This window comes from Rhinatrema bivittatum, chromosome 1 (assembly GCF_901001135.1).
Source record: "Rhinatrema bivittatum chromosome 1, aRhiBiv1.1, whole genome shotgun sequence".
NCBI lineage: Eukaryota > Metazoa > Chordata > Amphibia > Gymnophiona > Rhinatrematidae > Rhinatrema > Rhinatrema bivittatum.
In genome coordinates, this window is record NC_042615.1 from 547425652 (window position 1) to 547440678 (window position 15027).

The 15027-nt window shown below is 39.9% G+C and overlaps 1 protein-coding gene across 2 annotated transcripts in view; it reads left to right on the top strand.

Moving 5' to 3' along the window:
* Nucleotides 1-15027, top strand: part of PCSK5 (proprotein convertase subtilisin/kexin type 5) — an 893215-nt gene that overhangs the window by 345775 nt on the left and 532413 nt on the right. For both annotated transcript variants that reach the window (XM_029616187.1, XM_029616196.1), the window contains exon 6: nucleotides 3150-3238. In XM_029616187.1, coding sequence (XP_029472047.1) covers nucleotides 3150-3238 — 89 coding nt within the window. The remainder of the gene's footprint in view (nucleotides 1-3149; nucleotides 3239-15027) is intronic.

Below are 15027 nucleotides of genomic sequence, written 5' to 3' on the forward strand. Positions count from 1 at the left end.
GTGTATCGGGTAAGATGGGGGGATGTATTGATAGCTTCAAGGAAAAATATGGGCATGTTGTGTATATTGGGGGTAAAACCATGGAGCTGTTTGTTTTCTAGATTGAAGGCGTCTGGAGCATTGCTTGAGAACTGTAACCTGGGTCGTTAGAAAAATTAAAGATCTTGTAGGTGTTAGGTCAGTTGATTTTTGGAAATTTTAATTTTTTGATTTGATTTTTTGATTTGGTTTAAGAACATAAGAAATTGCCAAGCTGGGTCAGACCAAGGGTCCATCAGGCCCAGCATCCTGTTTCCAACAGAGGTCAAACCAGGCCACAAGAACCTGGCAATTACCCTACACTAAGAAGATCCCATGCTACTGATGCAATTAATAGCAGTGGCTATTCCCTAAGTAAACTTGATTAAAAGCCGTTAATGGGCTTCTCCTCCAAGAACTTATCCAAACCTTTTTTGAACCCAACTACACTAACTGCGCTAACCACATCCTCTGGCAACAAATTCCAGAGCTTTATTGTGCGTTGAGTGAAAAAGAATTTTCTCCAATTAGTCTTAAATGTGCTACTTGCTAACTTCATGGAACCCCCCTAGTCCTTCTATTATTCGAAAGTGTAAATAACCGAGTCACATCTATTCGTTCAAGACCTCTCATGATCTTAAAGACCTCTATCAAATCCCCCCTCAGCCGTCTCTTCTCCAAGCTGAACAGCCCTAAACTCTTCAGCCTTTCCTCATAGGGGAGCTGTTCCATCCCCTTTATCATTTTGGTTGTCCTTCTCTGTACCTTCTCCATCGCAACTATATCTTTTTTGAGATGCGGTGACCAGAATTGTACACAGTATTCAAGGTGCGATCTCACCATGGAGCGATATAGAGGCATTATGACATTTTCCGTTCTATTAACCATTCCGTTCTATTAACCATTCCCTTCCTAATAATTCCTAACATTCTGTTTGATATTTTGTTTTTTGGTGTGGTGTATAATAGGAATAAAAGATTAATTTTTTTTGTAGAATTGTTCCCATGATGAAGCCGCGAGGGTGAAACAAGTGCCCCTTTTAGGTAGTCATTCCATGGAAATAATGGGGCATCCAAACTTTGGAATAATGAATATCCTGTGAAACAGTTCATTGATGTCTTCATCATTATAGAAGAATTAAGGAGTGAATTTTTCAAATGATGGACATTCAAGTGGTGCAACTATGGCGATGACTTGGAACTGTTAATGGATTAATATTTGGTTATAAAGGGTGGTGAAGAAGTGGATTTTTTTCCCCGAGTGTGGGAATTATGTAAAAGACAATGTATGAGAATTATTTGATGAATATTGCACAAAATTGTGGCTTTGATGATGTACATAATTGTTTGGAGATGGTATGTTTTTAATGTATGAATGGGAATGAGTGGTGTGTGTGTGTGTGTGAAGTAATTTGGTATTTATTTATTTATTTGTTGAGTTTTATATACCGTCATTCGGTAGAGCCATTTTAAGTGATAGTTTGGTAAATAAAAATTTGACTCTCATCTAATTGATTTGGTATTTACTAATATTTGAGAGTCTGGTGTAATTCCACCTATATTTTGCTACCTTATTGGATTTTTGGCATGCCATAAAAAAATAGGTATATTCAGATATTTTACCTCTAAATGGACCTTTCCTTTCCTGTCAGAAAACCCAAACCATCTGCTGTCTTTAATATAGATTGGATGGTAATCTGTATATCATTTGTAGGATCACTCTGTAATTGTTGATACCTGTTACTAATAAGACATGTCAGGCTTCATGCACCTACCCTCTATCCCACATGAATCTAGCTGAAATTTGAATACAAGGCATCCACATACTTTGAATTTGAATATCAGCTGGTTACAGGGCTAAAGGTCATACACTTACTCATACACTTACTCCATCTACATGTCTGCAACACGGGATCATCTTTTAAAACTTGAAGGTACACAAATAGTTTTCTCCTCTGCCCAAGTTAAACATCTGGAAATGTATATGTTATTATACTGGGGCTAAAATTATGTATGTTGTAAAGCCAGGAGTAAATGTTTAGCCAGTTGAAAATCCACTTAGGAGGATTCAGCCATTCTACCTGTTTTATTACCCACATAGTTCCTGACTAAGGCTTTGAAAATCCCCCCCACCCTCCCCACCAAAAAAAAGTGCTATGTTGAGTAATTCTACAGTTAACATTTTTATAAATGACAAAGGCCAGTTTTTTTTTTTTTTACTTTTCATCTCTACTTTCACAGGTTTCTGAAAGCTGAAAAATATTTTGATTCATTATGTTTTCCAAATTTTAGCTAATAGAACTTCCTGTAAGCTTTTGCAGACTTATGACATTTAAAAGTGGTGTACAGTTGAGTCAGTTCAAAATGTCACAACTCCTGTGGTGCTGAACACTGCAGGAGTCGGGAACAGTCCAAAGTCATCAATCATCTCATTGAGAGGGGGAAGTTTCAAAAGCCAGGGGACACCAAGGTCAAGAGGTTCAGTGCCCAGGGCTCAAATGGGGGGTGGATAGGGAAAGCAGCTTTGTTATTCTGGGTATGTTTTTCAAAAATGTTTAAAACACTATTTGTATCATCATGGCAAAATCAATCCAAGTAGAGTATTGGAGCTGGTGGGTGATTATTCCAGTGTCTTCCATTTTCCTCTATGATGATCAAGGACTGCAGTGGAACTGACCATTTGGTGGAATGCTGGCTTACATGCAGTGCATTAGCTAGCAGTGGGGATTCCCAGTGACAGCTGATATTTGAGAGCTGGGTGAATTCTGTGCTCTGTGTGGTCCACTAAAGCGCATACTTGGAATTGCAAGCTTTTAAATATATGGTAATAAAAGTGTGGTTTGCAGCATATGTATGCTTGCAAGTTTAAAAATCTTCCTACTTTTGAGTGGATGAGGCATATTAGTGATCATAAAAAGGAAACTGAGGTAATGAATTATTTCACTTGTCAGCCGCTCCCTAGGCTTTGGACAGTCCTGGTTTCCTGTTATGTATGTATTGGTGTCTGGTTTATCCTGGCATCAAGAGTTGTTGCTGTTTTTTGTTTTTTTTCTTAAGCATCTGCAAAGTGCCTCACTTTCGTGAGTGATATTCCTTGCTTCAACACTAAAGATGTCTATTTCCTGCCTGCAGGCATGGGACCCGTTGTGCAGGAGAAGTGGCAGCCACTGCAAACAACTCACACTGCACAGTGGGAATCGCTTTTAATGCGAAGATCGGAGGTATGTGACTCAGAGCTACAACAGAGGAAAAGGAGCGCTATCATTTCTCCAGAGTGATATGTTGAAGTTTTTTTTTTCTGTTTGTTTCTGAAGTATGTGGAAAGTATTTTGCTTGTTTTCAATTTTTTTTATTGATTATTATCATGTGTTGACTTTATCAACATGTAATTGCCTATAAGATGGCCATAACTGTATTTTTTTTATTTCACACAACTTCTGTTCTGCTCTTTTCAAACATTTGTTCAGTGCGGATCAAATAATACATATACAAAATTCTAATACAAAAATTTCACATAAAACATTATATTAAAGCATATTTCAAAGAAAAAAAATCCACTACCCACAAGGGGCGGGGCCTCCAATCTCCCGACCACGGGTTGGAGGGGAAGTTGCTGAATAGGTGGAAAGCAATGGAGAGGTCCAGATGGAAACAGGCTGATGGAAGTCACAGTGCAGATGATAGGCAGGCACTGGAGACCTCAGAGCAGACTACTTGATTACTGCCTACAGGCAAATACATGATACAAATGATTCTGCCTCTTTGGAAGGGTGTTGTCCTGCTCCTAGAATTCCTCCAAAGGGCAGGAGAGAGAAGAAGAAGCAGGAGAGCGAAAAGGGGAAGAGGAGGCGGCTTGGGAGAAAGCCCAGGAAAAAGCAGAAGAGATGGGGGGGGGGGGGGGGGGGAGAGCAGGAGAATTGGAGAGAGAGAGAATAGATGGGGCAAGGTAGACAGAGACATTACAAGAAGTATGAGAGAGCGGGGCAAGGAGAGATGGAGGGCCGGATATCAACAGTGTGAAAAAAAGGAGGAGGAGGAGGTGGGAGGAGAACCAGGGGAGATTGGGGGGGGGGGGGGGAGGAGGAACCCCCATCTTGTGCATTCATCAGACTTTCTTCAGTGTAACTATATTTTCTCTCTTCAAAGAGAATGAAATCTTAACAATGTTCCAACTGGTTAGGTCTATTACTATTTTTCTTTTTCATGCAGTTTTCTAAGATATTTTGCTGCGACCCTCTAAGTCTCGCTGTCTTCCAGTTAAGAAGCTCCTCCAAATCATTCATTTTTTCTTTATTTGCTGCAGTTTTCTTTTTAACATAAAGTTTTCTTTCTCAAAGTTCTGTCCCTAAGGTTACCAACTACCCAGTTTTGGACAGGACAGCCAGGTTTTTAGACACGCTGTGCACTGTCTACTCAGAAGTACTGACTGGATGCTGAAAGTCTGTTTTTTTGCAGGTGACGCCTCCTCTCTCCCAGGGTTTCCGGATTGGTTAGAGGGGGTAGAGAGAGGCAAAGCCGGCACCTCTCAGCAGAGGAGTGTGCTTTGTCCCCGCCCCCACCTCCTTTCTGTGATTGGATGGCATGGGGACAGAAAGGCAGGGCATTCTGCATCTCCTGGCCTCTCTCCCAGTTTCCTCACCCTAAACAAAATCACAGAGCATACCAAACAAGGGTGCAGTTTATTAACGAAGTCAAACATGCCCTCAGCCCAAGCACAGTGCAAACAGTCAATATATATATATACAACACCTCAAAACCCACTCCTGAGATTTCCCCCACCCCCCTCTGCTTTGGGGCAGCCCCACCACTTCCCAGCTGTTAACTGCCAGCAACCAACCCTGATTTCCAAAATGGTACTGGCGGATCTCCGCCATACGAAGTCCCCCCTGCCATAGTCTAACAGGGAACACCTGCAACATAGCCAGTGACCACACCAAGCTGTTACAGCCCAGGGTTTGCAAATACCACTCTCTTCTCCCCCTCCCCCCCAGCACACAAACTAAAATCTCTCTCAACTTATGCACCATCAAATTATACATCAGAGTCTACCAGGGCTCAGGTTACCCCTCCCCAATCTGCGATAATACAGCAAAATACCATAACATTCCAATGAATAAGGGGAGGGAGGGTGGGAAAAAAAACAGGCCAGAGAAATCCAAAAAGGCAAGTGAGAGAGGGAGAGTGTTGTCAGCAACTTAAAAGGGGATATACACCCCGCCCCCAAAAAACATCCCTATGTGGAAACCGACCAAACAGGGTCCGCTCAGGCCCCTGCATGATTCCAAATTCCCAAGTGGAATCCCCGGGTATCAAGGGAGTGGTGGTGGTGGAGGATAAGACCTCTAACCAATCCTCCAATCCCCCTCTCTCTCTTCTAACAAAGGATCCCCATAAAACATAGGGATGGGGGAGAGTGGGGAGTTAAAAGGAAAGAGGATTGGGGGGCTGTTAGAGGAGGCCAGTCTACTGCCATGTTAATGACGGCAGGCCAGGACTTTTCCCACCAGCCTTGCACTTCTGGAAGGAAGAGACTTGATGTGGCATCTTTTCCTCCACTGTGAACCCCAGTGTTATTACATCAATTATAGAAATTACTGGCAACACAGGAAGATTATTTTGTGACTAAATGAAAGCTATACTGTTGTTAGCTTATATTCAGATTATCAAGTTGGCTGCTTTATTGAGTCCTTTTTTGGTTCTTACACCTAAATTTCATGTTTTTAGCGCTAAATTTTATGTTGTATTTTTATACTGTTTTGGAATAAAAGGAATGACTTTTTCATATTTGTATGTCTCTAGAACAGCCAATTGTCATAAGTAGTGGCATTCAGAAATCCTAGAAGAGGAATCTGCTGTTCAAGCTTTTCTTCTTGCCACCACTTACAGTATCACTTCTATAGCACTGCTTGATGTATGCAGTGCAATCTGCATTTCCTCCTAATAGGGCTCAAAAAAGTGATCTAATATGATATATTGGAAGCAGTCCTTAAGAAACCTAATCATCTTTTTCCCCTGTTCCATGCAGTCATTTTCTAGTATCGCAATCCCCCTTAATCTATACATATTTCAGTATTTTTCTTATTTCCTCTTTAAATATCCATCCTTTAATTTAATACTATTCGTTAACTAGCCTATAATGTACATCGACCATTTACCAAAGCCACATCCCTGAAACATTCTCAATTACAAATATATGAACTATCTTAAATTTCATTTTGAGACTGTGACCCCCCACTCAGATCCCAGCTTTTCATCATGTCTCCTTATCTAACTCACTGCATTCAATTTACCTCTGTTAACATTATGGATATTTTAGTCTGTCCCTCCAACAATGTTCTAGATTAAACTTGCAGAGTCTCCAAAGTTTATCCCCCTTAGATTATTTTTTAAGAATCATATTTACATTTGTATAGCTTATGTAATACCAAACATGACTCCATATATGATCCATAAATAATGCATTTTAAGTCCTCTCCTCCAGATTTTCAAACAAAGCCATGATTAGTACAGCTCAAAGCAGGATATTTAAAGTCAAGTGATGTGTTGACTAATAGCACACTTCCTTATGGCATTTTTAACTAATATAAACAAACAAAATTGACACCATTGCAATATTCCAGAAATGAACAAAAATACTATGTGACTATATCTCAATGTGTCTTATGTTCCATAAAGACTTTTTATAAAAACATTTTGTTTAAAAGAGATTGATGGTTTCATATAAAGTAAAGGCTGTTACCATCCTAGTACTCAAAGCCCCTCAATTTAATATAATCATGAACCACCATCCATCTTCCTCCTTATAATCACTTTTTTAAAATATTTTTTTATTTCAAAAAGATCCTTTAAACACTGTACAAAGATGTCGCTCCTGCATTAATTAAGTATCCGTGTTAAATTTGTGAAATCTTCTAGCATCAAGATATTAAATAAAGAACGGCATCAAATAATAGTATCATAATGCCCTCTCATCCTTCGTCAAGGGAAGTTTCTTCTTTCTACGGTGCTTATTATACGCTGCTTTTAATCCAAATCTCCTTCACTTAAGGCACTAAAACACTGAATACACAAGTAGAGCATTAACTAACATCCATTTCTCTATTTATATATCCATCATGTGACCTGAAAATAACCAATGAAAAGAGGTGCTGTTAGAAGAAATCATGAGAACGAATCAAATAATGCAGTTGGAATCCAAGATTTGAAATGCAATTATATGAGCAATAAAAATGAAGTTCTTATACCAAAGATGTCCAGTTGAGTTCCTCATTCATTCTAAATTGTTACTGTATGAAGCCTATAAATCCAAAAAGATTCTCTGTAGTTGAGATATATATCCTTCTGATCGGAAATGGTTACTTATTCTATAATAGTCCACCTTAAAGCTTCAAAGCTTAGTTTGGAAGTAATACAATGTTGGACGGTAGGGGCGTTTAATTTAGATGTCTTTAAACAGGATGTGTGTTCGGTTAGCCAGACTTTAATAGTTCGTGATGTATGCCCCACATATACCTTAGGGCATGAGCAAATAATTTCATATATTACATTATGTGAAAGACAATCTGTGCGTGATCTTTGTTTGATCCTGCAACCATTGACAGGATCTTGCCAATGGTGTTACTAATTGCGTGAACCACATTTAAAATTCTTAACATTTTGACACTAAGATGATTGTTATTTCACGTATTTAACCATGATACTTAATTAATGAAGGACTGACATCTTTGCACAGTGTTTGAAGGATTTTTTTAAAATTAAAAAAAAAAATTTTTTAATGAGCATTATATGGATGAAGCTGATTCATGATTATATTGAATTGTGGGGCCTTGAGTACCGGAATGGTAACAGCCTTTACTTTATATGAAACCACCAATCTTTTCTAAAAAAAATGTTTTGAAAAAATTCTTTACGGAACATGACACACATTAAGATATTTATTTATTTATTTATAACTTAATAAATAATAAGATATTGTCACTTATAGTATTTTTGTTCATTTCTGGAATATTGTAATGGTGTCAGTTTTGTTTTGACTAATAGTTACACATAATGGTGCTACTCTACAGTTTGCTTCACATAGTTCATTTTATGTTTGATTATTTTATATATTGACTGCTTTTATTATGTTAGGCTTGTAGACCACTTGGAGTGCTTTAATAGACTGGGGAAGTAGTATATATATTTTTAAGAAATAAGTAAATCAGTTTCCTAGGAATTCTCTGTATAAAGATCACAAGATTCATCATAGATTAAAATCTGGACATTTCCAGCACAGGAAGAGTAATTTTTGAGCGATAGTTATAGTCCATCTCCTACATGGTGGATTATTGTCCCAAATCTATAAATGTGTTACCATGAGTCACTAGGGGGAGACATTCACAAGCAGAACAAGGGAGGCAGCAAAGGTAGTGGCTCTTCGGGCTCCTGGAGTAGGAGGGACCATTTGCCACTCTTCTTTTTCAGAGAGCGAGTTACTCTCTCAACCAGCTAGAGTAGATTCCAAGAGGACACAGCTGCAGTGGTCCAGGAAGGTTACTCTCCTAGTCATCAAGTGTAGAAACTTCTTCTGGAATCTGCTGCACCATTCAGGTATTTGGACAATTTGACAAGAGAGAGAGAAAAGGAATTGTTTGGTTTCCACAAGTGGTTCTAAGTGAGAGAGAAACCCATTAGGAGCTATAGCAGGCCATAATTTCTTGTCAGTTCACTTAAGTAGCATGATATCTCAAATTTTTGTGCTGATAGACTGTTGAAACTTTAAAACTAATTTTTTCCTATTTTGTACAGTAAAACTTTTATATTTGCATTCAGTAAAAGTTATTTTGTTTTTGAAACAGCCAGTGTGTGGAGAATGTTGTTGAGAAGCAGAATGACTGATCTCTTTGGGACTTGCAGCCTTTTGCTGCTGCTCCAGTAAAGAATCCTGAATCTGAGACTGCAGTGGGTTGGCTTAGAACATAAGACTTGTCTGTCATATTGGGTCAGACCAAGGGTCCATCAAGCCCATTATCCTATTGCCAACTGTGGCCAAGCCAGGTCACAAGGGTAGCCTCCAATAAGGGTGAGCAGGAAAGGGCGAAGATCAAAGGGGCTTCAATAAAAGAGCCCCGTGAACAAAGGCGCGGTTTAATAAAAGTGATGATGAAGAATGGGGAACCTCATAACGGCGATGAAGTTAAAGGCCCGTGCTAATAAAGGCAGTGATGAATATAGGCGCCTTCTATTACCTCTTTTATTGAAGCCCTTTTGATCTTCACCCCTTCCTCCATATACTGGAAATTGCCATCAGAAGTAATAAAATGTTATGTGGCTTATTATTAAAGTGAGAGGGAAGCCGTGGTGGGTTTCCTGTCCTTCTCTGCATGCCCCAGGTAATCGTGTACATCATGTGCTGGGAAGGGGCACTCTGTAGTGGGGCAGAGGGTAACACCATATGCACAACACAACAGCAAAGGTTACTGCAGGGATTCCTGCTGGATATTCCCGTCCTCTGCAGCCCTGATGCTGTGTGCTCTTGCGAAATAAAATAACCAAAGCAGAAAACCTGTCAAATAATGCAAGCCACCGGCCCCAACTTCTGCTATCTCTCCACTTAGAAAACTCTTAGTAACATACCACTGATACAGTGGCAGGCTCTGGGAGCGGTCCCTTTAAGAAAGGCATGACTTGGTGTGATACTCCCCCCAACCCAGCGAGTTCTGGGTACGTCTGAGCAGTCTGGCAGGTGCATGATTGGATGACCGGCCCTGCAGTTGGCCCAGGCATGGCACCGTGGCAAGGGTTCTGGCCGGGATGTCTTATTATATGTTAACGTTGGCCGTGTGGAAAGTACCAGAACCAGCAAGAATCTGTGTGGAAGCTTTAAGGAGATGGGGCATGCAGAGCATCCTGACTATCCTGGTTGAGATAGATTAGAACTTTGCATACAGAATATCCATTTTTTTTAGGGCTTGATGGTATTCACTTCCAGTCCTTCAGTAAAAGAGCACCGCGAACAAAGGCACAGCTTATGAGATTAAAGGCCCGTGCTAATAAAGGCAGTGATGAATATGGGCGCCTCTAATGGTGAGTAATTAGAGGCACCCATATTCATCACTGCCTTTATTAGCACGGGCCTTTAATCTCATCGCCGTTATGAGGTTTGCCATTTTCATTGTTGCTTTTATTAAGCTGCGTCTTTGTTCACGGCGCTCTTTTATTGAAGCCCTTTTGATCTTCACCCTTTCCTGCTTGCCTTTATTGAAGTAAACCGGCCACAAGTAACTGGCAGAATCCTAAGGGGTAGATAGATTCCAAGCTGATTATCCCATGAATAAGCAATGGATTTCTGCAACTCTTCCTTAATTGTTAATGGATTTTTCCTCCAGGAACGTGTCCCAACCTTTTTTAAATGCAGCTATATTAATAGCTTTCACCACATCCTCTGGCATTGAATTACAGAGCTTAATTATGCATTGAGTAAAAAATGTTTTTTTATTAGTTTTAAATGTATTACCCAGTAACTTTGTGTGTCCCCTGGTCTTTGTACTTTTTGAAAGAGTAGACAACTGATTAATGTTTACTTGTTCCATTCCTCTTATTATTTTATAAACCTCTATCATATCTCCTCTCAGCTGTCTCTTCTCCAAGCTGAAGAGTCCTAAACTCTTTAGTCCTTCTTCATAGGGGAATTGTTCCATCTTTGTACTCTGCAGTACTCAAAGAAAGACGCTGAAGAATTATTACATCTAGAGGCCTTCTCTCTTTACAAATAAATCAACTGGGTTTTTGAGTTTTTACAGTTTAATTAGCATATTCAATAGTTCTCAGTCCCCACTGTAGATTTATCAGCAGTCGTGAAATAATGGATCATATCATCACATTTGTAGTAGTTTGGCAGAAATGTTTCCATAAATGTCACTTTTCATTCCCTATGAAATCCCCAAATTCTCAAATTGTTTCTCTGACTCCTGTTTGCGTCTTCAAAGTCCCTTTTCAGTTCAGCAATGAGAGAAATTGGAGCAGATATTGGCCTCGCCTCATTTCCACTTCCACTACAGCTTTGACGTATGCATCCTGCTGCCACTATCTATGACTCAATGTGCTTGAACTGTACATTAAGACTTTGCAAATAGGCAGCGGAAGTGGACTGAGAAGTTTACCTGGTGAGAATTTCCATCAGAGACAGACCATCAACACTCTCTCCGTTTGGCCCTGACGGAACTGGGAGGGGCCTATGCGCCAACAAAATCGGCACGGTAGAGGTGCGCCACCGCCGCCGACGCCGGCTTAGTGCGGAGTAGAAGGGAGGAACTTTGGTCTGTTTCAGCTGCCATAGAGGAGTAAGGATGATGGCGTGCTAGAAGTGGTGGCTCGGATTGCCTGCAAGTTTCATTGGTATAATTTTGGTTCTAGTTTTTATTAATGCCTCCAAAAAGAAAAGGACGTGTGAGGGTATATCCCTCTGTATCCTCTACACTTCCCGGGCAAAGAACGATCCCCGAACTTACCGCAATCTACCCTGGAGGAGTGGCCAAAATCCCCGCTGACGAAGCGTCATTGGGAGCGTCACTGGCACCTAGGGAAACAACTCTGAGCTCTCCTGATCTGAGGATACCCACTGCTCCAGGTATAATTTCACTATCAACAACTGCTGATTTGAACACAGTACCGGTGAGTCCAAACTAGAGGGAGCGGAATCAATGTTGAAGGAATTGGGAATATCCGCGGAGCGGCCAAGGTCAGAACCGCAGAACGAGGGGTCCCTGATACTGCCAACTCTTGGTAGAAGTAGTGAGCGGTCTCGAGTGGAATCTGGTGAAACCATCGCAGAGGGAAGATCTTTTGGGGGCCCAGGTCGGAGCTGTGGTAACAGACCTTGCTAAATCGGGACTGGTGACTCTAGAATCCCTATGGGAATTGACAGCCTCATATGGCTCACGTTTTCAAGGACTGACGAGGCAGTTAAATTCAATGTCTGTCTGAGAAATTGGATAAAATATCCCTGGAACACGATGTAAAAATTTGTGAAAACATAAGCAAGATTACGGAATTACAAACAGCGGTAAAATCGACACAGGATGTTTGTCAAGCTTTAATTCAAGATAAACAAGTGACCAACAGAAGAGTGGAACTCATTGAAAATAGACTGAGAAGATTGAATTTAATTCCCCAAAAGTAATTGGTGAATTATCCCGAGTGACTTTGAGGAGATATATAATAGAAGTATTAAGAATAACATCTGATCAGATTCCAACTATAAATAAAGTCTATTTCCTCCCATTTAATAGAAATAGGGAAGGTAATCAGCCACAATTTAATTTAAGTAACTTGACTGAGATTTTAGAATCTTCTATAGAAGTATATGAGAGAGCGACTTTACTGGTTTCTTTAACTACTGAAAGTGATGTTAGCTTATTTATGAAATTCTATTTTCAGCATATTAGTGAAAGTTTCATAGGTCAAAAGATCCAAATATTCCCGGACCTATCGAAGATAACACAGGAAAGGAGGAAAGCCTTTCTCTCTGAGACAGGATTTGAATACAATAGGGGCTAGGTTTCTTCTACGATACCCCTGCAAAAGGGGTTGTTACCTTAAATCGTGATGTTTATATATTCTATGCCCCGGAACAGCTTAGGGTATTCTTAGACTCTAGAAAGAGGGCTTTTATAACCTCCTCTCCTAACGAGGAACCGGGTTAAAGCATATACAGGTCAATGGAAAAGAGGTTAAATGTTGTCTAGCACGCTAATGTGTTTATTGAGATATGTTGTTATAACTTTTCCGCAATAACTCCCATGATTTCTGTTCTCCTCTATTTTGTTTTCCTGAAAAAAGTTTGTGGTCTCAATAATGGATGATGCTTTTGTTATTTTCTTTTCTTGAGGTGAGAAATATGTTACAGAAATTTCTGAGCAAAGTTTTTCTTTGTAAAACGTTTAAAAAAGCCAATAAAGAACAAATTTAAAAAAAAAAAAGACTTTGCAAATAAGACACAAACATGCTTGTGTTTTAGTTCCATTCTGCACAATGAAGGCTTTGTCTGTCTTTGTGAGGAGAATCGCACCTACCTTCACCCCTTCCTCCTCATAGCTAGAAAAACAATTTGTACGAATTCAGGATAGTTACAGGTTTTATTGGCCAGGGAGAGCAGGGCATCAACTTCTCAGGTGGTTAGTAAAGGGGTATGAGAGCGTCATTCTTTACATTCTGGGGTCGTACCTATGCATGAAAATCTGATCAATCAGGCAGCAGATTTTGCTTTTTACTATTACTTTTGATGGCTAACAACATCAGGTTTTAATTTCCAAGGCAATGCTTCAGAGGTTTGGTTCCCCATTGACAGAAATGCTTTGCTTGCAGTGGAAAGAAAATGTACTAACGTAAAATGTACACTGGGATCCTGCCAAGCCTAGTGCTCAGACTGCTCCTGAAAAGCTGTTTTATTTTTTAGCAGGAGGTGTAATCTTTCTGCCTCGGCGATGAGCTACTTCATCGTATCCCCAATGAGTCAGATGGCGGGGTACTAGCTGACCCCAAATCCTGTACCATAGACAAAGGAGCCATCTTCAGTTCATAATTCAGACCCTACATTTGGATCTTAGCCAAAGAGACCGAGATCCATACTCCAGTTTAATCAGTTTGAAGAGAAACCACTGGCCCCTTGTGTACAGAACGCTAAGCACGAGACCGAAAAGCAGAGGGCAGCATGTGGCTACCATATTACCACATCTTGTGTTGTTTCCTTCTCACTGTGGAAGTTCCAACTTATCTGTAGGGATTTGAGTTATTAGTTCTTTGGCTGCCCTTTGGTACCGACAGGAAAACAGCCTTGCTGAATGATTTCAGAACAGATGTAGATTGTCTTCATCACTGGCGTGGATATGTTCAGCTGTTTCTTGCAGCATCAAGTGATTTCCCTCCCCCCCAAAAAAAAAATACAATTTGAATATTAAATTTAAAAAAATTGCATTCACTTACATTTGAAGTGCACAGAGGAATGCGCTGAATAGAATTATGTTAACTGTTTTAGACACAGCAGTTGTTTGCGTTTAGAAATATTGTAAGATATAAATATCACTTTGCTGTTTCTCCCCCGCCCCCCTCTCCACACCAGAGGTGACCTTTTTGTTTTGTTTTTTTTTGTGTGCCAAAATCTACAATGGATTCTGATGGCGGGAGAAACTATTTTACAGAAACTAACAATGGCAATTATTAAAACGAGCCATCATAAATTGGCTTGATGAGGCTTCCAGTTGGAGCAAGTTGAGCAATTTAGTCAGCATGAAGGCTAAACATGTTTCTCAGCCTTTCCCTGAGATGCTTTGGATTCTACCAAATTCACATTTGTCAAGACAAAGTCCTGGAGAATTGCATGTGCCAGAGTCTGTATAAGGGAAAGAAAAGGTTGATTTTTTTTTTTCTTTCCATTATTTTCATAGCTTGGAAGTCATGAACAGAACCTTCTCTTTCCAGTTTTTTCTTTTTTTAAATGACTCACTCCTTTTCTTGGATAAAAGTGCTTTATTTTAATGGTATCCTCGAGGAGATGGTCTAGCAATTAAAACAATAAAATATGTCCTTGGATCAGAATCCTGGGACTTCTGAGTTTTGAATCCTAACCTGTCAGTTACTCCATGTGATTTGTAAGCAAAATACTTCATGTATGTGCCTCACTTCACCTGAGATTAGGAGAATGACAGTGTTCCCTATCTCCCTCTGCACTAGGGATGCCGTCACATAAACCAGGCTAGATTTTAGTCCAGAGCTGACTGTAAGTGTATTTCTAAAGTCATATAAAGCATATTTGGATCCTATGTGCCTGGAACGTGCCAGAAATTTACAAATCACTAGTAGTGATATTTTCTTAAGCTGCAGTAGAGAGAGTTAACACTAGATGTTTTGTCTGGAAGGAATAACTGTGCATCCATTGAAACCTTAGTTAAATTTGAGGGGCAGTGGTACAAACAAGCCAAGGTTCCAGTTACTACTACTGCTAATATTTTACAGATATCATTTTGTTTTTCCT